This window comes from Aythya fuligula, chromosome 2 (assembly GCF_009819795.1).
Source record: "Aythya fuligula isolate bAytFul2 chromosome 2, bAytFul2.pri, whole genome shotgun sequence".
In the NCBI taxonomy this organism is placed as follows: Eukaryota; Metazoa; Chordata; class Aves; order Anseriformes; family Anatidae; genus Aythya; species Aythya fuligula.
The window spans coordinates 87,063,741-87,089,600 of NC_045560.1; the positions used below are offsets into that span (position 1 = coordinate 87,063,741).

The following is a 25,860-nucleotide window of genomic DNA, read 5'->3' on the forward strand; positions in this document are numbered from 1 at the left end:
ACAGTCAAAGCAATGAGTAAGGTAATGTTCACTGCCTTCTGTGGTGGGTTATTGTCTCCATCTCAGCGCTGGCAGGGATCTATGTACACGTCTCAACTGCTTGAGTGCGATGTGTGATTTCTGCCTAGGAAGATGCATTTCAACTAAGACGTAAGGCTTTCCACCAGAGCCACCAAGTGTTCACACGCTCCGTCTTGCCAACTCTGTAGGAAGGGCAATCATCTCCAGCGAGGAGGCAAAACAGACAGCCAGGAAAGATAGCAGCTGAAGCTGCTTCAGGTAGCTTCACCACAGCGCAGCTAGCCATATCCCCAGCCAGAACCGCCTGCCATCTGTTCTCCTTTACAATACTGCTATACTGCTAACTTCCACACCTCGGATAATCACTGCTCCCACATTATCATTAGGAGAGAAAGGCGCTCATTTAGACAGGATTTACATGTGACTGGAGGAGACAGGCAGTTAAACAAGGATAGTCCTAGTCACTCATTACCTTTGTGCTCAGAGAGAGTTCAAGTTCTTGTTTTTCAGTACAGATGCAAGTCTTTGCCATATGTTGTGCGATTATGGGTATGTCCTCAGGAGCAGCTTCCATAAAATATTTTGCTAGGAAGAGCTGTTCTCTTCCAGCTTGTTTTTCTGTGTTTCCACGTTTGGCTCCAGCTCCAGCGGGAATCCAAATGGCCTAAATCCAGGTCAGGTTTAACGTGGCAGCACCTCCTCAGCCACACTCTGGCAAAGTTTGTCTCCAGTCAGAGGCACAGATTTCAAACCTCTGTGTGCTAAAGTCTGATGTTGCTGGTCTAGAAGCTACCCGTGTTTATACCAGTCTTTCCGTGTAGTTCCCTGAGAGATGATCCAATCCACTTCTGGGAATTTTGAGATGGACTTTTTTTCCTTCTCTCTGCTAATTCTTTAAATCTAGAACTATTTGTTTTATTTAGGAGTGGTCTTGACTTGCAGAGTCTTAAGAGACAACTCCTCTACATCTACCACTTTCATCAGTAGGACATGTTTAAGCAATGTAATTTTTCACTCTACTGGAGAAAAGAAGGCTCCAGGGAGACCTCATTGAAACCTTTCAATACTTAAAGGTGTCTTATAAAAAGGACAGAGAAGGACTCTTTACTTGAGTAGATAATGATAGGACAAGGGGGAATGGTCTTAAACTAAAAGAGAATAGATTTAGACTAGACATTAGGATGAAAATTTTCACTGTAAGGGTGGTGAGGCAGTAGACCAGGTTGCCCAGAGAACCTGTGGATGCCGCATCCCTGGAGGTGCTCAAGGCCAGGCTGGATGGGGCTCTGGGCAACCTGGCCTGGTGGGAGGTGTCCCTGCCCATGGCAGGGGGTTGCAACTGGGTGATCTTCGAGGTCACTTCCAACCCAAGCCATTCTATGATTCTATGAGTCTATGATTCAATGCTCATTACAGAGCGTTGAATACAGAATGGAGGGAAAGTATTCTGAAGGAAGGAGAATCACCAGCACATTTTATTTTATGTACTTGGCAATATATCATGGAACAAAATACCTTACCTACCTTTAGCTGTTGCTGACTTCTGAGTGATAATATTCTCAGTTTCCCTCTTTCAGCCCGACACCAATCCAAACCTATGCCTATTACTCACTGAAGCAGAAATAAAGAAAACTGCTCTGCATCTACATGCTCTGACTTGAGTGATTTACAAGCGGTTAATATTTTATACTGGCTGCTAATTTTGTTTCTTAATGTGTGCTTGGTATGTAAAATCACAGTAAATAAATCATCATTTTAATGAAATGTTAGTGTATCTTACACAATAATAGGCTCATAAACTACCTGCAGTAGTCTCCAGGTTATGTAACTGAACTCAACGAAAATTAATTGGAATAATTAATCTACTATATAAAAAAAGGAGCTTAACTCATAATTCTTCAACTGCAAACATAATACATGTCAAGCATACTCTAAGCCTGTGACACTGCTAAGATAAAGGAAATAACTCAATGTGATTTAAATAAGGGATGGATTGCGTGACCTCTGTATACTGGAAGACACTTCCTAGTCATTGAATAATCAAGTGACATTCATATATTTAATAGGTACTTACAAAAAATAGTTTGTTTCTACCAGTCCTAGGATAACAAGCTGTTGTGAACAGTCCAACAGCATTCTTCGATCTTCAATTTACAGAGCTATTGCTTTGCTGGCTGCTACTGCTGCCACCCAGGAAGAGGAGCTGTGAAGCTGCAACGGCACCATGACCAGCAGCATCCTCAACTGGCACATGGAAGAAGTCTGGGGAACAAGGGATCCAGAATGTGGTAGGACTCAAAGTATTTGCCATGGCTCCACCTGTAGGACTTGGAATAGGGACTGGTGGAACTGTAGGGACTCTTATAATGAGGTTGTATTCACTTTCTCATCAGGGAAGAATGGGCTGAAGTAACTTTATTGGGATTGTAGAGGTACCTTGAGTATAATGTACAAATGACAGCAGTGAGGACAACTTTCTGGACTCATGGCTCTCAGCTACGCTCCATATCTAGCACGACGTACTTGTCCTCTTAAATACCTATTGAAATTAATGACTGGGCCATCAATATTCATATCATTTCCTATTTAGTTAAAAAGATAACCTTCCTGATGCTTTCAAATAGAAATTTAAGAATGGAAAAGAATGGTGCTTCTAGTGTACATTTTTGTTTTTCTTCTATACTTACTGTTCTAGAGCAAAAGGATATTTTATGTGTCTTTGGATAAAACAAAAATTTGATGCATCATCTCAGTAATTTCAAAGCATCTTCACTACTCATCAGAGAGGTTTCTATTGCTGAAGTAACTACCAGTATTCTGCAGGAACGGCATGCTTTCAAAAGACCAGTCCTCTTCTCAAGACAAGTACAGTCTTAGTTCTAACACACAGTAGTGCTGAGCAGTAGGAACTGCAAGAAGATGACAAATCAATATGTGGTGGCAAGCTGAGCTGTATTAGATGTGATACCCTTAATAATACTCAATGCTTCAGAGTACTGATCACCACTCTTCACATCAACTTTTGCATTTTATGTACCAAACATATGGACACTAAAAACAACTACTTAAAAGCAATCTGCAACAAACAGCCTTTATCACAAGGGTTTTGTTATAATTTTAAGAATGAGGCAGTGGAGGTTAATTTTTTTTTGCTAGGAATAAGCAAGATAAATCAAAAGTAGGTGAACATGTCCTTCCTAGTAATACAGTACAAACAACAGGCCCAGTACAACTTGCAGAACAATATTTTAAGTTTCAAGAGCAATGAAACATCAGAGTTAGGGATGAATTTCTAAATAAAATGAAGTCATTGAAACGTTTTTTATCGTTCAACGGCAGGATAGATAAGAACTGACTAGAAAAGGTGCCAGCAGACATTGCTTACCAATCTGTAATACAGTTTCTTATTTTGTAAGATGAATAAAACTGGCTTCCCTCTACCACACCCTTAATACCTAACTCCTACTACTGGCTATGATATTTCTCCCAAAGTTATGGGTCCTTAAAGTCACTATTCATAAAGAGGTATTACATTAAAAACTGTTGCTCCAAAAGCCTGTGATGTATTTTAAAGAAATTTATGTGAAAATGGGTAAGAAATCTGCTCTTTGATTAGAAAAATGTTATCCAAAGGAATATCCACAATAAAGAAAAAGTTGCAGCAATAAGACTAAGATTTTTTTTTTAATTATTATTTTTACCTTGGAAGAAAACACGTGAAGAAGGCACAGTAATAGCAAATGAGTACTTTGCTACTTAAAGTCACTTAAAGACTAGCACACACTTAAGTAATTAGTGGGCTGAACAGACCAACTTTCAACATGGCAAATTATTTTAATGGTAAAAAGGATTTTTTTTTTTAATGGATGATTAAATGGGTAAAAATAATCGGATTCATTATATCCTCAAAAAAAAAAAAAAAATCAAAAGTGGGGTAATTATTAGCCTGTACAACCATGTAATCAGATTTTATTTTTATTAATTAAATCCCATTTGTGTAGCTGTGCAGACAGGAAGTCTTTTAACCTTCCTGACCTCAACAGATTCCCCCAAATAAACAAATAATGAGAGGGGTGACACCTGGTTGTAGCAACATTGTCTCAGAGTCCTGATGGCTAGGCTTTGATTTTGTTTTCTGTCCCAGATAGATTTTGCAAATCTTGGGATGTCCTTACCTTCAAATAGTTTAAATGCAGTTCTCTTTGTGAATTTGTAAATCCTGAGGTCAGAGTAAGGTGGCTGGCCGGAGCTAGAAAGGAAATCACCCAAAGCCAGGAGCATAGTCATCAGGATGAAGAACAGAAATATCAATAAGCTTTAAAAGGAGAAGGTAGAAACAGGCATAAGAGCAACCCAGGGCAGGGATTCACGCAAGGCTGTGTGCCCTGGGCAGGTAATCTTGAGGTCAGTCGTGTAACTAGCTAAGCTGCTGATGCAGTCACAGAGAATCCTCACACTTGCATATAATCATAGTAATGTATTTTATTTTTTGTCTTATCTTTCATAAGCACAGTATGCTTTTGTAATGCTGTGGGTTCTTTTTTCTGTTTTTTTTTTTTTTTTTTTTTTTTAATTTATATTGTGCATCATAATAAACATTATTCTCAGTAGCCTGGCACAACAAGGCTCCTATCCAGCTGGTGGTCCCAGAACTGTTGACCTCAGTAATCAGCACACACGTACCTCTTCTCCAGGTATCTAAGTGAATAATTATTTATAATTCCGTAATGGTGGAATTATGGAATTTGAAAGCTAGCAAGGCAGGAACATGAAAGGAGGAAGAGTCTTCCTAGCCAGCAGTGCCAGAAAATCTTTCTAGCATGTGCAAGGCAGCAGAAAATGGGAGAAGAGCATGATGCTCCTGCCATGGCAGCAACAAGAAAATAAAGGATTTCTGAGAGCCTGGAAAATTCTTGTAACAGGAGCCTAACATACATAAACATGTGTTTACATCCCCACCCGAGCGAAGGCTGGACAGTTGTGTTTTATTATCCACAATAAACATGACAAGGAAGGTATCACTAAATAATTAAATAACTTCTAGTACTACCTGATTAAAAAAATGATTATATAGGGACATATAATATATGTCCCTATAATACAATATATAATAATATATATAAATATAATATAAATAAATATAATGTAATATAAATATAAATTTCCTTAGAGGAAAATGAATAGTGAAGGAATAGAAGATTATGGTAGGAGAAAAACGATCAAAACACTAAAAAAAAATCAAGGAAAGAAAGAAAAAGCACAAGAGGATGTGCACAGTGTGCATCCAGCTCGAGCTGGCTGTTTCTCTGCTGGCTCAGGCCACGTGGCAGTGGTGAAACTGCTCAGGATTATGGCAGGGCCCTGCTGCTGGCTGGTGAGTGCCCAAGGAGGCCTGTGTCTGCACCTCAGCTGGGCACAGGAAGTTCAACAAAAATGCCAGAAGGAAGCTTTTGTGTGAAATGTCTTCTGTTTGAGTACACGCTTTCTATTACTTACTTTTCCACTTTCTGCTGTTACTGTTTACAAAGCTTTCCAAATGTTTTCATCACTTCATTGGTTCGTTTGAATTAATCAGTTGAATTGGTTTGTTAAGGGGAAGGAATGAATATCAAAAAATTACTTGATTCCAGGACATACATGTCTAGCATTGATGATTCTGCATCTATGTTTATAATAAAGTTCGACTGCATACCTCAATTAATGTTTGGTACAATACAGAGTAGTACTAATTACAGTGATACAGAGATTTTCAAGCTATTTCTCTAAAATCAAGCCTTTCTTTGTCTACATTGTAATGTTAAACTTCATTTATACATTATTTAGAAGAACTACTGATATGGGGTTTGTTTTGTTTTAAATCAAATTTAGATCATCGTTAGAATGTTTTTAATATTTAATATCAAGACATTGTTGACACCTTTCTAGTTTTTACCTTTCAAAGGAATTACTTTCTACTCATCATCTCTTTTTGTCCAGAGATACATTATTTTGTTTACTGGGTTCTTCCACTTCCTATGTAAATTCTTTAAAATTAGCTGGTCTTTTATACTTGGTCAGAAAAGACTACCATTTCATGAAATGTCTTGAATAGGTGTCAATAACCACAGGGAAAAATACGCACTATACTCCTCTTTCTCTCCCAAAAGTTCTCTAATTATTAGTCCACCTTTTATTACAGCACAAGCTCACTCCTCATCGTGGTCTCAGACCTGTCACTAGCCATCACTAGAGTGTGCATTTCTCCTGGTCCATGCTTTGCATATCCCATCTTGGTCACAGCTCCTGCCAAGGGGGTCAGGCAGACGACTGCAGCTGCCTAAGATACATGAAAGAAGCATTACTTTTGTATTTCTTAGCAAATATTTGTTACTAAACACAGGAGAGCTTGTAGTAAGGACATCATCCCCAACCCTTTCTGTTTTTCCTATTAAAGATGAAGCACCTGAACTGGGGGGGACTGCTACAAATGTCGCTTGCTGAACAGACCACACAAAACCTCGGGGAGCTCAGTAACATTAATTCTGAAGTAACAGCCTACAGAGGGAAGGTGGAATTACACTCCCCAAAACCTTACGGGGCAAACTAATGAACTCAGTCTAAGCAACCCTGGTGGCACTGCTGAACAAACACCTCTGTTTAATAAGTAGCATGATCGAGAATAGCAAGAGCTTTGGATCCAGTAAGAACAAGCCGGTGAGTTGTACCAAAAAAATCTTCCAGTGACTTTTGATCTATTGCTGGAACGGTTCCGGAATACTCAATATGCTCTCAGATTTTCACTTGCGAAAAAACCTTGCTGCTCTCCTGGCGTTTAAGGGAAGATTTCTCCTCAAAGGCACTACCCCCTCCTCTGGGGAAGATTCAGATGAGTGGGCCTGGTTAGCTTCGAAAATAGAGCAACGTCAGGGAGCCAAGGAAAGGAGAAGGAAGGAAAGAGCAAAGGGAAAAGATGAAGGACTTTTGTTTTTCAAATTTCAAAAGCCCGAGAGGGACTACTCAGTGAAATTAAAAGACAGCAGATTAAAAACAGACAAAAGGAAACAGTTTTTTCCCATGATGTGTGGTTAAAACTGCAGAAAATATAATTACCACAGGAAGCACTGCAGTCAAGAGCTCAGCAAGATTCTGATGGGGTGGCAGATGTATAAGGATATCAAACATATCACGAGCAATTTAAAACTGCTGGAAGGCACATGTATTTCTTCAGGGAAAACTGTCCAACCTTTTTAAAATTGCACAAAGAAATGTGCAAATCAGAGCGAGCTACGAAGAAAAAGGTCTCTGAACGTGCACGATAATGCACCCACAGGATGCCATTAAAGAAATATCACCTCCTCCTAAATCCTTTGCATTTATTCTCACTCTCTCCCTTTAAAGGAACAGTATGGGAAACATCAGTACGAGCCCTGTTGCAATGACCAGTTCCTTTATGGTATTGCCTGAAGGGAAAAGGTATCTGCTCACCACCTTTCGGAGGTGCTGGCATCTTTGGCAGCTTTCAGCCTGTCTCATGTATCTGCAAGCATGTAATAACCTCAAACTGCACACATCAGGTTCCAGGAGCAGCTGGGTTGTTTCTAATTCCCTGTAAGAACTTCTTTACTGAAAGGGTTGTGAGGCATTGGAATAGGCTGCCCAGGGAAGTGGTTGAGTTACCATCCCTGGAGGTCTTTAAAAGACGTTTAGATGTAGAGCTTAGGGATATGGTTTAGTGGAGGACTGGTTAGTCCTCCAGAGGTTGGTCAGAGGTTGGACTGGGTGATCTTGGAGGTCTCTTCCAACCTAGGTGATTCTGTGATTCTGTACTTGAATTGTTTCTAAAAGAAGGAAGCGCTCTGCATAGTTTTTCTGAAATTTCTAAACTCCTTTAAACATGACTGAGTAGTCTTAATAATAATGGTTGCAGTGTCCTAAAGAAATAGTCCTGTTATTTCACATACCTGTATGTGTGCTCTGTTGTGTGTCAGAGAAAAGAATACCTAAAACTCGTGATTTTTTCATTTAAGTGAAACAGCCTCTCAACAGGATGCCTTTGCAACAACATGACTTTTACAAAGAGGGAGGCATTATAAGCAATTTAGGGCAGCAGTACTCTGACGCTGAATTTATAGCCTTCCTAAACAATATATACCAGTGCATTACTACTGTTGCTGATATATCAATTCTCTTCTAGGATATCTTTTTATCAATATTAGTCTTATTACTTTACATCCTACCCACCAAACAAGAGACTCCCTTCCTTTCTGTAGCATCCTTCTATGCATTTTAAGATGTTAAAGCAACCCTTTAACTCCACGTTGCACTTCTCATGCCAGTGCTTGACATTACCCTAGCAATCAGATACTGGGTATAAAAGGAAAAGAATTTTCTGAAACATAAGGAATGTCACAAAGCCAAGTTCGGCAAGCCTGGCTCAGAGCTCTGAAATGGTACCAAAACCCCTCTCTTTGGGTTATACACTTTCCAGCTTCTTGTTCCTGCTATGACTTCCACTGTCTCCAATTTAAGATCAGACGAGTCCCATGTCCTCTCATCTTACAGCCCGCTCAGTGACTGCAAACTTTCTGCCTTATCTATAAGACTGGGTATGAAGCAGAGTTTTGAAGTGGTTTGAACAAAGATATTGGCTACATCACTACATCACTAACTGGGAGGTACATCCTTTACAGAGACCCAATGATAGGTTATGTAGTACTGGAGTCACACCTTTGCCTGGAAAAAAAATGGAAAAAAAAAAAAAAAGGATGAAAAAGGATGTGTTGCCATTAATCCTCACATTAGTAGCCTGCTTAGAGAAACATTCCAATTTTCTGCCTTTGAAACGGCTAAGAATAATATCAGGAGTAAAGTAATTTCTCTGATATAATACAAAAAAGAATAAGAAACAATAAATTACATTTGAATCCCTACAACCAACCAATTCCTCTGTTATTTGCCCAAAATATACAACCAAAAAGGGTAGGACAAAAAACTATAACACCCTCACAAAGCTCAGCAAACTTGCCATGAATTTTAAAAATAAAGGTTCCTTTCTAAAGCAAATGGGAAAAAAATGGTTAGTATTAATGTTTAAGAGCAGTCCTTTAAGTGTACAACATTTTTGACAGCTCTGACAGAGAAAGTAACATTAAAATCCCAATTTGATTTTCAAGTAAGGACTAAAGGACTATTTACCGTACGATCTCTTCTCATTTATTTCTTAGGTGGAGATACAACCCACATGTGATCAAGAAAGTGAAAAAGTTACAATAAAATCATTAATTCAAAATGTTTTCTGCAGGAAAGATATTTTTGCTATGAACACAAGCCACATGAAGATTGAGTGGTGAGATGGGCAGACACTCCTCTGAGGACTGCTGGAGTTCTGCATACTGTGTACAAGCCCATATGTTGTCATGTATGGGCAATGCACTTAGTAAAGCTGACTAACAGGACTGTGATTAGGATGCACTGGACTAATTTTTTCCACTTACAAGTGATGGTATTACAAAATATCGTTTACCATTACACTTGCTGTTTATGCAATATATGATCTGAAATATGTGATGAAAACCATATCAGTTCTGGTGCCCAAGAGGAACAAAGAGACCACTTTTCATACATGTTGGAAAGAAAAGGGTAAGAACCATATACTAAAGTGAAAATATGAGAAGGACTGAAGGAGCGGGGAAATTTCTCAGACATGTACCTGCTGAATATCCAAAAACACTTTCTGACAACCTTAAACAACTTTTAGGAGTGTACCAACTCACTGTACCAAACACTACTACGCATCCCCTCGCCTACTTGTGTCTTTGCAAACTTTCCATCAAACAGAAATCCAGCAGAAGCCAACCCACTTGTAAAGAGGGAAGAGAAAATACCTCTGAACTCTTTTCACTTTTTCAAGTTTAATCTGCCAGTTTTCATCCTTCTTTGAAAACTGTCCCATCTCCCACCATTCTCCCAAACAAACACAAGGTTTCGGCAACCTTTTTGTTAACACCATTTTTATAATAACTTCTAAATAGATCAATAGATGAAATTTCCACCTCCCTCAGGTCCTGCTATTTCACTCTACTAAATTAACAGTCTGGGACAGACAGGACAGGTGACAGTCTCCGTGTTACCAGTGAGACAACTTTTACCCCACTGTGTGTGCAGAAAGGACATAGCCGCATAATTAAAAATCTGCAGTTCACCCCCCTGGTCTCAGTAAATCTCCTCACAACAGATATTCCAGTTTCCTCATTTTACTTCCAATTCACATTAGTGGTGTGAGATGCATACTTTGAACATCTGACTTCCAGGATGCTCTCTTCTTAAGAAATCTTTCATCACACATCATAGTTATATTGAAAATCTTGCTTTTGCATCAAGTATTCATTGTGGTATGTTATCTTTTTTCCTTGCATCATGGACAAAAACGTTATTCCTCTTTCCTCTTCCATTGAAGTCCCTGTGAATCCATTAACTTCTTCCTCTGAGCCCTACTAGTGCTGAAGTAACATTTGCCGTTCTGCATTTTGCCACACATGAGAGTGTGATGCCACTGTATGGGGATAGCTCCACTTCCCATGACATAAACAGGACCTCTCTGCAAAGGTAAGTCCAATCTCACACATTGCAATGAAACCAAGCTATAGGAACAGGCGAACTGCATTTTCAAACAAAAGAGATTTGTTTTTCTGACCAAATTTGTGGAGGTTAATGTAGCTTGTCAGCTGGGACTCAGTTCCTATACGGCACAGGATGCCACCATGCAAAAGCATTGCTGTCCCTCCAGAACACTTCATTTAATAAGCAGTGCCTTTGAGTCCGTTTTAGCAGTTAAAACCTGCTTCATTTAAAATCTTTAAATTCATAAGTTTTGATATTAAAATACTTTACGAACTCCTGACCATTTCAATAAAATAGGCTTAAACCACTGTTGATTAAAACAGAAATGTCTAACTTGAGTATATTATGTTGCATTTCTAAATACTCGGTAGCTTAATACTTAACAAATTTTGCCGACTTGTCAGATTGGATTACTTGGTGAAGAGTACAGAGGTGACTTCACTTTCTAACATGAGTAAACTTATCCTTACCTGTTTGGAGATCTCAGTACTTTTTCAGACACTTTGGAAACATGCACTTTCAGTAGTTTCCTGATATTCTTGTTGCGTTAAGAAGCGATCACAACAAGCAGCTAAAGAATCGTAGTCCCAAAAAATTTCTCAGCCCTTGCCAGTAACTATGTGGTTTTCATTGCTATTGAGCTTATCCTGAACCTGTAGTTAATCATTAAGACGCGTTGCACAACGTTCACCAGCTTTACCAGTCATTCTTTCTCAATAAAGAGGAAAAAAAGAAAAGCTGCTGAACGCATTCTGCTGCCGTGCACAGGTATTTGGGGTGTGATACATGACTTCTTATTTACCCAGGAAGCCTCAAGTGAAAATGTAAGAACATAAGAAAGAGGGGCACTGTGCGGGCCCTGAGGTGGAGCCCTCCACACCTCAGGAAAAGCCCCCTGGCCGCCCCCAGCCAGCGCCGCCATTTTGCAGCGCGTCCCCTGCAGGAGGCTGGCGGTGCAGCCTCACCGCTCTGCCCGTGCTTCACGGCAGGCGCCGCCGAGGGACGCAGCCCACCGTCGGCTGTCTCAATGAAACAAAACACCCCCAAATCTCCCCATATTTAATGTAAAACAGTGAGACCCCAGCGGCTCGGGCTCTATGGGAACCCCCGCCTGGAGCCCAGCCGCCCACGGAGGGAGCCGCGCCCGCCGCCTGCCGGCCCGGTCCGGCCTCGCCGCCCCAGGAGGGGCACGGGGTGTAGGGGCGAAAAGTGTTTCTTTTTATTGCATCGCAAGATCCAGTTCACAGCCTGTGTTTCTGTCTGAGCAGTCCCGGGTCCTCGGCATTAAAAAGCTGCCTGGGGCCGGGGAGCGTGGCTGGGGTCTGCTGAGCCACCTCCTGCCCCAGCCAGGCTGCCAGCCTTTGGGAGGTGGGGGAAACCCAGAGACATTTTGGGATGTAACCAGAGCTAGGATGAGCCCTTCTCCCTCAGTGTGTAAGTGCTGGACGGCTGGGGACAGCCTCAGACCTGCCCCTGCACTGCAGCTCTTTGTGAGGAAAAAAAAAAAAAAAAGCACCCAAGACTTCAGTAGGTTGCAACCCTCCCTCCCCACCACCTCCTGAATTTTTTTTTCTCCTTTGCTCGCACACAGCAGGAGGAAAAGCTGCATTTTATCCTGAAGGCTGCTGCTGCGAGAGAGGCCTTCACAACGTGCTGCTACACGGCAGCTGAACAAAAAAGCCCAGAAATAACCATTACTGTGTAACTTCTAGGATACCAACTCCTGCCTTTCAAGTGAGCGCTATCCCTGCTGTAATACTCATGTTAGAGGATGAGGTGTAAGCAAGGTGCAGTCCCCATCATTTATCACCTTGTTCTGAGGCCACATGAAGCCAGCTACTACCTTTGTGCAGCATACCCTATGCAAGCAGGCTGGGGGCAATCACTTCACTCTGCTACCTTCAGTTGTTTCTGCGTGAGTTGGCCCCCATGTGAACACATACTGTATCAGACCAAAAAATATCTCTAGCCCCACACCCCTTCTAAAATGTAGACATGGCCATGTAGAAGAAAAAAAGAGTACAAATATAGGTTATCAGGTAATGATTCTTCCCCTAAAGACTGCTCCTAGCACTTGGTGACATGGGGCCCATGGACTTACTGATCGAAAGATGCTATGTTTGTAGTTAACATGCATCTGTGAGTTTGTGGAAGCTCCTTATGTTGATAAGCACTTCATGAACCCAGGTGAACTTTTAGCACGTGGTATTTTTTTTTTTTTTAATATCCAGGCAGTCAATGATGAAATTTTTATTTACTGAACTGGGCCCCTACACGTTAGGTGATGCCCTGTGACTTTTGATTGAAAAATAAAGTAATTAAGTATTTTGCATTCTGCCTATGTTTTTACAGAAGTCTACTATACTTCCATCAGTCACTGCTTTCTAGTCTGCGGAACCATCTGTGTGTATTTGATCGTTTTTATGACCAACCTGTTTGCTCTTCCTATAGCTCCTCCATTTCTCCTGCATCCCAAGTCTTCCTTCTCACTCCTGCCCCGGGAGTTCCTGCTCCCTTATCCCTTCTTGAAGGACAGCAGCTTCTAGGATTCTGTTTGTGAAGGTGTACATATTATGAAGAGGATGCAGTGCTTTCTCACTCAGTTTTCTTCTTCTCTGTGGTGCTGTTTTATAAGGGAGTTCAAAGACTTGTTCAGGCAATTCATTGCAAGTATTTTAAGACAAACATTTTAAGCCCTCGGTGTTTCTGTTTCTTGTTATTCAGCTGTTTTCACAAACCCTATACACTTTAGTGAAAATTAAATGATTTCTTCTACCCACCTATTCTGTCGTTACTCTTTTCTTCCATGACTATGTTGTTAAGCAATTTTTCACAAAGCTCTAATCCTCACTGCTTTCCTCATTTCTGTTTTCTGTCTTTGGACCTGATTCTGAGAGTACTGCACTAACATAAAACTAAGCATGTAAGAGTCATACGGAACACACAAATATCTTCCAGAAATTCAGTGGAAAAGAGAAGTGTAATGGAGGAAATCAAATGCTGAAAAGGTTTAACTAAATTAAAATACGTCTGAATAGGATGTATCCAGCATTCTTTGTGAAGCAGTGAAGTTGTACATTTTCAGTATTTGACTTAGCTCTTTTAACCTTATAAAATCATTGCCTCATTTGAATTGCCCTATTGTATCATACTTTTACCTTCCTTTAGCCTTGATGGCAATTAGACTGTTAGGAGAATGGGCAGGCTGTAGAGAACACCAATTCCATAGGTATTTCTTTGTTTGATAATCCCAAATGGCAATTCCGTCACCTCTGGAGAATGTGTCTCAAAAGGCAGATAAAATCTGTCTTTATTTATAAACAAAGTCCGAGGGAAGAGGAAGGGAAATTGACTTTCTACAGAATTGCTGATCAGCACTGGAGCACCACAATACTACGTTCCTCATCACAACCAAACCACAAAGTAGGCAATACTGCCCAAGAGCACTTCTTCTTCCTACTTCATTTCCCTTCCCTATTTAGCTCTCATGAGGTGTTTTTCTTAGGAAGAGCTACACTTCTGCCTGCAGCTGACCTGAGCATTAGAGCCTATAAATGCAGGCTGTGCTTTGACTCAGAGCTAGCAGCTGTGTTTATACTTTTGCTTTCCTGTTAAACATTTGTGGCACCAGAACCCTGCAGCCAACAGATGGAAAACACCTGATTAAAGCAAAGCATTCAACCTGGGTAACCAACAAGTGTCATAAGATGCTGTTAGGCGCAGCTTAGTGTCTTGTGATAAACCAATCTTCCTTGTAAAAACATCTGCTTGTATCTGTGCAAAATGATGAGCAATTAGAGCAGAATGTCTTCAGGCTAAGAGCTTGCAATGTGAGTGTTATACAAACTAATTTATTTTGAAGTCTCAGATGTGACTAATCACAATATCTAATGAAAATCATATAGCTCTTGGACATAGTTGTGGTTATATTAAGTTTTCAAGTCCTAACTAAATTGTGCTCAAAGTTAAGGAAGGAAGACATGATATTTAGGATGCAGAAGCAACCCAAATTAAGGCAATGTGGAGATTTCAAAGGAAGACATCTCTTTTCTCCATCTGCTGTCATAGTTGCAGGATTTCCCAGGACGTCAGACGATCAATGCCTGAGACACAATGCAATATACAAGGTAGACATCAACAAAGCAGATTAAAGCATCCCTAAATTAGCAGCAACATAAATTTGAGGTTGTCTATAGTTCAACTTGAAGGAAAATGGCTTCCCTGGTGATATTTTTCTCATCTGGGTTTGCAGGTACAGGTGAAGCAGCCATCTGGTGTTACAACAAACCCAGCTTTAGGGTTCTGTGTATCAAGATGGAAGAGCTGCAGGTACAGTCTGTGAAACACTAGTCCGATTCAAATTTACTCATAGGTTCAAATGCGTTTTGGCAGATGAAATGAATGCTAGAAGGCTTCCCGTGGGATCAGACATTGTCCGATCATGTCACTGTTGTCCTGCAATTAATGTAAAGCCAACACAAACCTTCTATCAGGCACAGTAACTAGTTCAAATCTGTACCGTGTACCCATTTCTGACCCAGATTAATTTTATACTCGTGAACGTTCTGATACCTCCTGTGAACATCTAAGGCCAGGGATCATTTTGCTGTTTGATCCCTTGCTTTGCTTGTTTGGTCCCCCTTGCTCTGCAGGGATCATTTTGCAGTCGCCACAGTTGCGGGCAGTTTGGGCAAGAATGCAGATGCTGCTGCCCTGCCATTGGGCAGGCTTAGCAACACATATTGACCATGCTTATATATTTAACTTTTTTTTTTTTTTTTTTTGTAGGATCATACTGACTTTTTATGATGACAGAGGAGGCTGGTTTCACTGTTAGCACAGCTTCCTTTAGCTAAGTGAGGAATAGGCATCTTCAAACCTTTCTGTAGGCAATTACTCCCCTTCGTTCAACTCAATGACGAAGTCGGTTTCTTGAGCTGCTAACAGGGTAGCAAGCTCTACGTGCTTTAACATGCATCTCCAGATAGAGAAAATTTGGGACTATCAAAAAACAAAACAACTACCCTTGTGCTGATGAATGAATTTCACACCGCTGATATATAACTCACACCCCAGTGCAATACCAGCTCATGTGTAGTCACACTGCATGCTGAAGCCAAAGCATGACTAACGCTTGAAGTGGAATGTGTTTGCTGGCTTCCACCGGTTAGCAAAACAGAAACAGGAAAGATTGTGTCCAACGAGCAAGTGAAGCATTTCCAACCGTCTATTACTCTAATGAGCAGAACCACCACCAATCTCCTTCCCAGCAGAGTGGCAGGAGTTTAAGCAAAAACGTATTTTGTGCAGATGTGCTTTTCAACCAGGGTGCTGATGGGCCACTCGAATACAAGGCTTATGGGACCCAATAAGTAACTGCTTTCTGAAAGTACTACTGAGAAGTGGCCCGACCCAGCAGCTATCATGCCAAGGGAGTGCTTTATCCAGAGCATAGATTTGCAGTGAGTTATGGTTGTGTTTTATAAGCCAAAAGATGCTAGTGCTCTATTTCCTAATTTGATTCCAGCAATGTTTCCCAAATGAATATCGTAAATATCACAGCAGAATATCCGAAATAATTTCCCTCAAGCAAAAGAGGTGAACAACTTCTTCTTCAAATATAGGACAAACTGTCCTAATAGGAATCATAAGACAGAGCAGCTGGAATGGAGGTATTTTGTGGTCTCTGTTTTCCTTTTAACTCTCCTTTAAGGATGTTTAATACGGTAACTCACCCCAAATAACCCTGAATTAAGGCGAGACATGCTGTGTACAGTGATACACCCAACAGAAGACATTCATTCCAATATAAAATGAATAGCATTGTATTAACGTTTATTTCTAATTACAAGAAACAGAATATCAGTCCCTTATTTGTACAAAAATACCTGAAAGATTACAATTAGGTTCACAAGCCAAAAAGCTATTTACAGTATGAAGCAAAGCATATTGAATAAAGGTTTTGTCTCTTAAGTTAATACCTTTTGCATTCCCTGAAACTTTAAACTTTATTCCATTTTACAGTCACTAAATCTTGCATTGTGACAATATAATTTACGATAAGCAAGTCTTGCCACTGGAAAGGTGCATTGATTGGTCAAACTGTCAGGTATTTAGTGCAGAAAAGATAAGACAAAACATCTAAACTGAGGCACGTGTTTCTTCAAGATTAATTAACAAATAAAAAGTTTTTTTGTACTTTTAACACCTATCGTAACATAACTTAACTAGTAACCTCATTACCAAAATGGTTTGGCATTTTCCTTCTCAACATATTCAAGATTGCTACATGAAGTATTTATTTAGAAAATAAAATCACAGGCAAAAAGATAAAAATTCAACAGGCTCCAAAACAACCCTGAGCATCCCCTTTACATTCATGTCATTTAAATACAAAAATAAGAGTCAAATGTCCTTCAGTCCTTGGTATTCTGAGCTGGCAGCCAGCTGAATCTGTTGGAAAACTAAGGTGGCATTGACTGTTTTCCAGCAGAAAGAAGACAAAGCAGTGATCTGCTTAAGTAAGATTGTTGCCACTTTGAAGGTGGTCACTTTCTCAAAACAGCTCACTTTAGCTGGGAAAAGTACAAAATACTAAGTCAACCATCTACATACAAAAATCATGATTCATAGTCAAACTTTTATTCTCAATTTAAATAAGATGCAAGTTTTTTGTTTTTTATAAATATGAAACACTGCAAATACTATCCGCCTACTGGGAAAAATGCATGGCCGTCACTAAGCTATGTAAACAGAAAAACTTAAAACTACAGCATAAATGGTCTTATTAAACTGGTAATGTAGTCAATACAAGTATCTTTTTTCTCCTAATAGGGGCCAAATAGAAGCATGCAAAGTGAAGTCAGACTTAAGTTAGCTTAATTTCAAGGTTTTAAAATACATTGTCTAGAAAGCAGGAACACTCATTTCACTATGTACAATTAAAAAAAAAAAAAGGCTTCTACTAAAAACAAAATCAAGTTTCTTCATTTTTATATCTAGACATTAAATGGAAAAAAAATACTAAATGTGTTCTGTAAACTAAAATACAGTGTTTCTATACCATTGACATAGTTATAAGCTGATATGGACGACTCAGGCAGGTTATGGTTTGTCTTAAGCTATTCTCAACACTACATGAAGACCTAAAGGTGTGGAATTTTTTTCCTTCTTTACCCTTTCAGATGGCTAAGATTTCAAACCCAGTGGCAAACATCAGTAAGGATGGCAAACTAGTCTGCATAAATCATTTACCATCTCAAGAATGCTCCGTTCTGCACTATGTTCTGGAAGTTCCCAGGGCGAAGTGTTTCTCGCTATGGATAAACGCATGAAGTGTTGGAAAGTTAATCCAGTAACAGTTCCTGCACCGACCGTGTTGCTCGAAGAATATTTGCAGTTGGAGGATTAACGTGGGACTCATTTAATTTTAGTCCTGGTTTATCATCAGAAAGAATTATTGTGTAAACATTAAATAATTGATTTAAACATTAACAATAAGGTACTTCTGATGACAAACCAGCACCAGAGCAGGAGACGTGCTTGTCTGCAGTAGGTACTGGCGTGCATTAGTGTGTAGGACACGGGAATTACCAGTTACCTCGATGGATGATATTGCCAGCAGCTAGTTCACAAATGCCAGTCACAATTAAATGAGCTTCCATTCCCAGTATGTTCTTTCTCACCATGTAAACTTTCATGGCCCTACAGAAAGCAGAAGGGGTATAGATCTCTTTGCGCCCTATCCCCCAAGAGAGCTTTGTTTCACTGTAGCTTTACAATGTGGAAAATGCTCTTTGAAACAGTCTGAAAATTCAAGGAGCTATAAAGCTAAAAACACTGTGTTTGTTTTTTTTTTTTTGTTTGTTTGTTTGTTTGTCATACTAAGACTACCCGCAGAAGAATCTTCTCACAAAAAATGGTGGTTTCAAATACAATTGTCATTCAGTCCTATTCTATTTAGTAACAATAAGTTTCCTCAGGAAAACAGTCAAAAGGCTGTAAAAAACAAACCACCACTTCAATAATAAAAGTTTGTGCATAGAATCTAATACAGTCTTTGCATGACTGGATGCCACTAATATGCCACCAACATACTACAGCCATAATGCTACAAGTCAACAGTTTTAAGAGTACACATATGGTGGTATGTTCTTTTAGAATTGTATCCTCATCGCTTCTTCAAAGACATCTGCAGATCATCGAACCTCAGGTCTCCAGAGAAGTTTTGAGACACAGGCAGGCGCACGCGCGCGTGCACACACATACACACACACACTTCTTGATTTTCTTCTAGATCCTTTTAGGCTGAAGCATTCCATACATCTTAGGGTGCAGATTAATACCCAACTCCTGCATGAATTTTAAAAGCCACATCAGCTCCTAATATAGGCTGCATACAATATCCGAAACAAAGTAGGAGTGCAAAAAAAGTGATCAATACAAAAAGTAAACACACTAGTCTTAATTGTCAAGATTATTCCAGGGCAAGAGTTCTTTTCAAAGGTTTCTCTTCACACTTGTTCCTGTTAAGTGGCCCAGCCAAGATAGTTTCCAGTTTTGTTTCAAATTTACTAATGGTTTTACAGACCCTCCCCCCATTTTTGGGATGCTGGGACACTCAGCAGCAACCGCTCTTAGGTGTTAGACAAACCAGTAATCTCGGTCTGTTGGCACCTGTCGAATCCATCCCTTTCAGAGTCCCAAGGTGCATAATATTTTTATTTATTTCTACCAACTTACAAATCTGCCAATTCCCCAGTGTCAACATTCTCTTACAATTACTCTTCTAGCAAATCCAGTCTTCAGTGAGAGTCAGGTTTGAGGTCATAAGGCCACTCGGATGCAGTGGTGTTTGAGTTTGCAGGGCAAGACTCCTTTGTTTAGTTGATAGAATTCAACAAGCTGGATTAGATCACTGAATTTGGTGTTCCCATCATCCAGACTGAAAAATATCTGTCCATCATCCTCACACTGGGGAAATAAAACGTCCTTTTCAAGTTAGCACATGAAAAGATGCAAGCAGGGCAAAAACATGAAGAATAACAGTGTGTGATGTGAGACAAATGATGGGCACTGCACAAACAACCTAGCGCCCAGAGTTCTGCATGAAACCAGGCACATCACTAGGAAAGAACTCGTGTTAACTCAACTTGAAGTATTTTGTTTATAAAAATGAAAGCTGGTGGGCTGAGTAATTTCTAAATTGTAGAGACAGCATCATTACATAATACAAAGCTACCACAAAAATAGTCGATAGCTGTCTGCAGAATTAGCAAGCAACACAGCAGAAGAGAGTTTGTACCAATAAACAGGTCTGTATGATCTTAAACTTCTGCTGCTCTTTTTGGTCAAGATAAAATCAAATAGTTCTCAATATCTCCGTACAACATTATTTTAAGCTCAGCATTATTGGATAACATGCAAAACAAAACTTTTTAAAGTTTCTGTAAGTTATTCTAAGTTTGCCTAAGTGATATTGAGACAAATGGAGTTGTTGTTGCTGCAGTTGAGAACAAGCTATGTTGTATTACTTCTGTACCTAAGTGACTTAAACTAGTTTTCTAGGCAATTTTAAGATGGGTTTTTATTCAGACATTTGACAAATCTAAAGAAAGATAATCCTTAATGGAAACATGCCTGTTTATTACATCTGTAATTAAAAGGAGGCCTTTTCAGATATTGACAATGCTTTATGATTTGATTTTTTTTTTTAATGATTTAAAAATTATTTACTTACCGGCAAAATTTGAAAATGCTTTATTTTTTGATGATGGCACAGTGTAAGTACAAATGCCTTTGGATTGCTTTGGCTGTCCCGGAGAAGAAATAGTCTAGGAGAGAACATTTTTAAGTACACAATTAATATCACAATTCATTTTTTCATAAATAATCAAAAGTACTAAGTTATTTTGTACTATTGCCTAACCCTTCTTCAGCTGCATTAACAGGCAATTTGCTTTCCAATTTTATACCATGACTATGCAACACTAACAGAAGAAGAAAAAGTGAAAGATACATGACTATTTCTTCCCTTATGTATTTATCAAGCTTCTGGTTTTTAATACATGAGAATCTGTTGCCACTCTCCAGTATCTTGCATCAGTTTACAGAAATTTACTGTTAGCAAAATTACATTTAAGCTAAATGGCTCTACTTCCACAGAAACAGCTCGTTACTTTCTTAAAGTGACTTGTCGATTAAGTAGCATCCACACTATCATGATGGGGAAAGCAAACGGTGATTTTCCTCTAAAATAGTCACAGTATTTTTGTCTCAGCATCATTGGTAAAGTATATACTTTAGGAAGTATAGCTAGCAAAAACATACACCGTGTGACTGTCGCTTTTAAGCATACCCACAAAACTGAAGTCCTAACTCAAATAGTTAAATCTGTACTTTGGAAAGGGGGAAAAAAAAAAAAAGTAGATATTTTAGGCAGTCAAAAAATGTGTCCTTCCCTTACCATTTATGAACTGAGGAAGGAAAACCTCTTTGTGCCACAGGAAACAAGAATATACCTCTGGCGTGAGGCCCAGAGTGCTAATCGCTAGCGGATTTGTGAGATGGCCAAGCATAGTAGTTGGGCAGGCCTCAAGCCCTCTTAATGGCTAACCACTAAGCCAGGAACACACTCTTCCAAGGCAGAGTTGCAAGAACGGCTTGTATTTTATGGACCCAAAAGCTTCCTCTAGGTCCTCAGAACCAATAGAGCAATGTCAATACCACAAAAATGCACCATCATAACCAGGATCACTCCAGTGCTAAGACATGGGCATGTTGTGCCACTGCTGGAGAACACGCTTGGTATTTGAACATTCCTTTTTCTTCCTAGCAAGTCGAGACCCGTGGAAAAGGACTGAAGACTCTACACACTGGGATTCATCCCAGGGAAAGAGATCTTATCTGCCCTATGGACACTGCAGCTGCTCATGCAGATATTTCTAAATTATCTTCCATCTAGCTACTGCAGATAATGCAAGGTACCATAAACTGGGGGCACAATGCAAAGCTGAGCACAACTGACCCTGCAAGTGTTTACACAACTTCCTTGGCAAGCAACAGCCTGTCTGCACAAACAAGGACTGCAAATATAGATGTACCTTCCATAACAGCTTCCAGAAGCAATCAAAAAATGGAAGCACCAGCGGCATATTTACATCACTGGACATGTTACACAATCCATCAGGAGACTTCCCTCTTCCTCCCCAGCATTCAATTTATAGCTTCCTTTGTTCAAGAACACCCATCAGGAAAACAGAGCTAAAACTTTTCTATCCCCAAAACTGTGATCCTTAGCTCAGAGCACATGGGTAATATTGGTTCCTTCGCTGCTACTGACTGGCCTCACTACAACTGAACACTAAATGACCTTAGCCTTCCACAGTGAGTAAGCAAGCTGGCTGGAGCACAAATTTAACACTCTCATAGACATCAAAGACTGTATGAAAACCTGGAGAAAGATGGGCTACTAGATTCCTAAGACAACAAGTCAAAACAGGCCCAAGATGGTTAAGCAGTTCTGTAGCACAAGAGAACCAGCAACTCAACAAATCAGATGTGTGCCCCTTCAGCTGTGCTCTTTTGCTTTCTTTGGCCTGCTAGCTACAATCGTTCCTCAAACAAGTCCTAGTAGCTTTAGCCCAGAAACACTGGCCAAAATACAAAACAATAAAAATCCATTGCTTGATGAATGTGTACTTGCACTCTTTGTCTCATGTGTTTCCTTCTTTGCAAGCTACCAATCAAAAAGATTAGTGATGTTCCTGCCGTGGAGAGGTTTGTCTTCTGAGAAGACAACATGGAAGTTTCTACTTTAACCCTGGCAGCAGTGAAACTCATGAACTGAAGGCAACCATGTTCTTCCCATCCTAAGTAATTAATTATTGAATGTAGTTTAAGAGATTTCCCTAGAATATCCATAACTACTTAAAAATAACTGAAAGAGGGATTCTCAGAAAATACTTATATCTCAGCTAAAGACAATTTACAGAAATGGAGCAATGGGTACTTTAATTTCTTTCCTCTAGAACATAAAAAATATTGAGAAATTGCCATTAACTGCTCTGATATATGCAAAAGAGTACAAATAGCTGATTACAAATTTGTGTGTAAATGTCTAGGTACAGCTATGCCCCCAAAATATTTCCTTAATACGTATTACAGTAGTTAATTATTTCCTAATTCTAACATTCTCACGTTCTTTAAAATTAAAAAAAAAAATGTGTTTTCTTAATATTTTGTTTTCCAGATGAAGAGTTTGAACCCACTCCTACAAACACATCCTCCAGTCTTTTTGAAATCCAGGCAGGTTATAATGGGACTGCTCAAGAATCAGGATACTCATTAGTGCTCACAAACCTGTAAACCCTTAGAGCAGAAGTTGTGTTCTTGTTTCTAGTGCTTACCATTGAAATCATAAATACTAAGTAACAGGAATACCTACCCATCTACAAGCCCTTGCTGCTTAATAATCCTGTGAGATTCTTCTCTAGAGATTCTGCCATGAAACCAATGCTGCGTCCTATGAATAACTGGAGGTGAAAAGAGGGAAAAGAGAGAATGGTTAAAAACAGGAACGTGTACCAGTTTCTTCCACACAATATTTATTTAAACATTTTAAAAGTGGGTATAGTTTTGTTGCAGAATGTGAAATAGCTTTAATTGATCAATATAAAAAATGAATCAATATGAAAAAATGCACCAGCTGTTGCATATACATGTACTTGATATTCCAAGTACACAGGCATTATCTCCATGTATTTTATGATTTGCAGACGTATGATTAAGTTAATGAGAGAAATGTCTCACAACATTGCCCTTTCACAGTATCTTGACAATGTTGGGTCTAAACAACTCTTAAAATATAATGTACGAGCTAACGAGTTAGAACCAAGTCCCTTTACTGTATAAGCATGACAAGTACTTCAGCTTGTGCATTCATGGGTGGAGTTAACCTCAAATATTTTTATGTTTATCGTTTTATTATTTTTCAAATGGTATTTTTAAGTTCTATTCAACAGAACAAAAACACAGAATACCTGTGTTGCCTCTTAAGAATTCCAGGATATTAATATGCAATTTCCTATTACTTTATTAAACTTACAATGCCAGGGATGCTCACAGCTTACAGGTGTCTGTACTTTACATTATGCAATTATTATGGAAGTAATGCTACTTTGAAGACTCGTTTTTAATGTTTAAAGATTAGCAGATCACTCATTGACTTTCCTTGTCTAAAATGAAGAACTGAATTCTGTATTTCTTTATTTGGAAACATTTATGTAGTCTCACTTTTCATCAAATCTGGGTTTCAAAAGACTAAACTTTAAGAAAAGCTTAAGCGTGCCTTCAAAGGAAAATAAGTTCCTTCTAGTATGTCTATATGCATAGCCATGCTAATGACATAGAAGGTACTGATAAACGTAAAACATAGTATTTCATATCAAGGCATTAATACTACACAGCTGCACTCTGTGTTCGTTTGAAATTATCTTTTATTTACCCATAAATGCCTCTTACACTATGCTTACAAAACAGCAGAATTTACCTGTACTCAGTGTGGAAGGATGGAGTGGACTTTGGCTACCCAAGATGTTCATTCTTGTGCTACGTTTCTATAGAGAAAATTAATTAACGTTAAATCCACGCTAAAACCTCAACAGAAGAGAATTAGTGCACATGCAATACAGATTTAATTTACAGGAAACTGGGGGCTGGGCAAGTTTAATGCAAGGATGAGAAAAAGATCTTTGAAGGGGGCTAATCTACAAGCAGCAGCTCAGTTCAGTTGGCTTAAAACATGAGCCAGATGTTAACGATGAAAGCTCAGTATCTTAAAAAAAGAAAAAGAGAAAGAAAAAGAAAAAGAAAGAAAAAATGACAGAAAGAAAAGAAAACTCTGACATGTTTCTGCTCAGGCAAAACACCAGGCACTCAGTAAATCAAGCAGTATTTCCCTCCCGTACATAAAGCACTAGCCAGTGCTTCAGTGATGACTCCTATTCCCTAAGAGACGAGCATGTGGGAAAACTTGTACTGCAGCTGTCTGTCCACAAGACACTATAAACAAGTTACATCAGTTTTCATTGCAAGAGGTCCTGCCTCTTGTATATTCTGCAATTAAACTTACTGGGAGCAAGCCATTAGTCAGAGCCCCAGCCTCTTCCATGTGGGGAAGCATTTAATTTGACATATTCCTCCTCAGAGACTGGTTTTGCAAACTGGCAGTAAAGTTCTGGTGGGTCTGCTTTCCCCCTCAACTTTCCTCTGGACACTAGGGGGACAGAGAAGCAGTGGTAGAAGGTTGTTGTGAATGTGACAGTTTTGCTAAAGATGGATATTGACTTTCAGATCTGCATGCTTGCAGTGTGATTGTTTCAGGTCGGAGCTAAGCTATACTGTGACCAGCACTGCACTAGTATCATAGCACACTCTGTGTTTTGGCTCTCAACAGACACTTACTGATTACAAAAATAGAAAAGAAGAGAAGATAGCTACCCTCCAAGCATGTCCTTCTTCCAAGGCAGCACTCTGTGCTTCAGCAGGATTTTCAATAACTCTTCCTATTTGCCCCGAAAAATCCATTGCTACTAGTGAGTTTTCAGATACACTTCTCTGAAAAGGAATTTTCACTTGTTTCAAAAAACAGGGAAAGAAAAAACCAACTTGAGAGAGTTTCATTTCAAAATGTTTCGGTTTCAGAAGACTTTCCAAAGCTATCCTTTCACAGCATGGAAAACAGCTATTCTTTTTTTTTTTTTTCCTTTTTTTTTTTTTTTTTCTTCTTCCTTGAAAAACATTCACAGACACAGAAATACACGGCTTTTCCTTTTAGGCAGGGGAGGGAGAGGATCCAAAGTCTGAGAATAAAGTTGCCCACTTGCCCTATTACTATACTCCAGTCATTTTCAGGGCCAGTTGGGATCCAAATATAGCATCTTCAATTTTAGATAGCTAACAGTCAGCTTTTGGCCCAACACATTTCATGAGATTTAAGAGCGAGTTTTGCCAGACCTAAGCTGGCTTCTGCAGGGACAGCCAGATGTCTCTGTGCTGTACATCTCAAAGTGCCTGGCATATCCAAGATTTTTCAATCATGTGGATAATGTAAGCCTAAGATAAGTGGAGAGCCAGATACATAAACTGTACTTAGACAGAACGTGAACTTTACATTGATTTGCTACATAATGCTCAATTTACATTTCTTAGTGTAAAATTTTCCACTTTTAAAATGCAAAA

At 39.4% G+C, this 25,860-nt stretch overlaps 1 protein-coding gene across 3 annotated transcripts in view; it reads right to left on the minus strand.

The window, feature by feature from the left end:
- Nucleotides 1-17,598: 17,598 nt before the first annotated feature.
- The window catches only part of GRB10 (growth factor receptor bound protein 10), a 148,474-nt gene continuing 140,212 nt past the window's right edge, over nucleotides 17,599-25,860 (minus strand). For all 3 annotated transcript variants that reach the window (XM_032181714.1, XM_032181715.1, XM_032181716.1), the window contains exons 13-17: nucleotides 25,120-25,236; nucleotides 24,170-24,236; nucleotides 23,066-23,153; nucleotides 20,360-20,453; nucleotides 17,599-19,593 (exon numbers count right to left, since the gene is read on the minus strand). In XM_032181714.1, coding sequence (XP_032037605.1) covers nucleotides 19,447-19,593; nucleotides 20,360-20,453; nucleotides 23,066-23,153; nucleotides 24,170-24,236; nucleotides 25,120-25,236 — 513 coding nt within the window. In that variant the 3' untranslated portion in view covers nucleotides 17,599-19,446. The remainder of the gene's footprint in view (nucleotides 19,594-20,359; nucleotides 20,454-23,065; nucleotides 23,154-24,169; nucleotides 24,237-25,119; nucleotides 25,237-25,860) is intronic.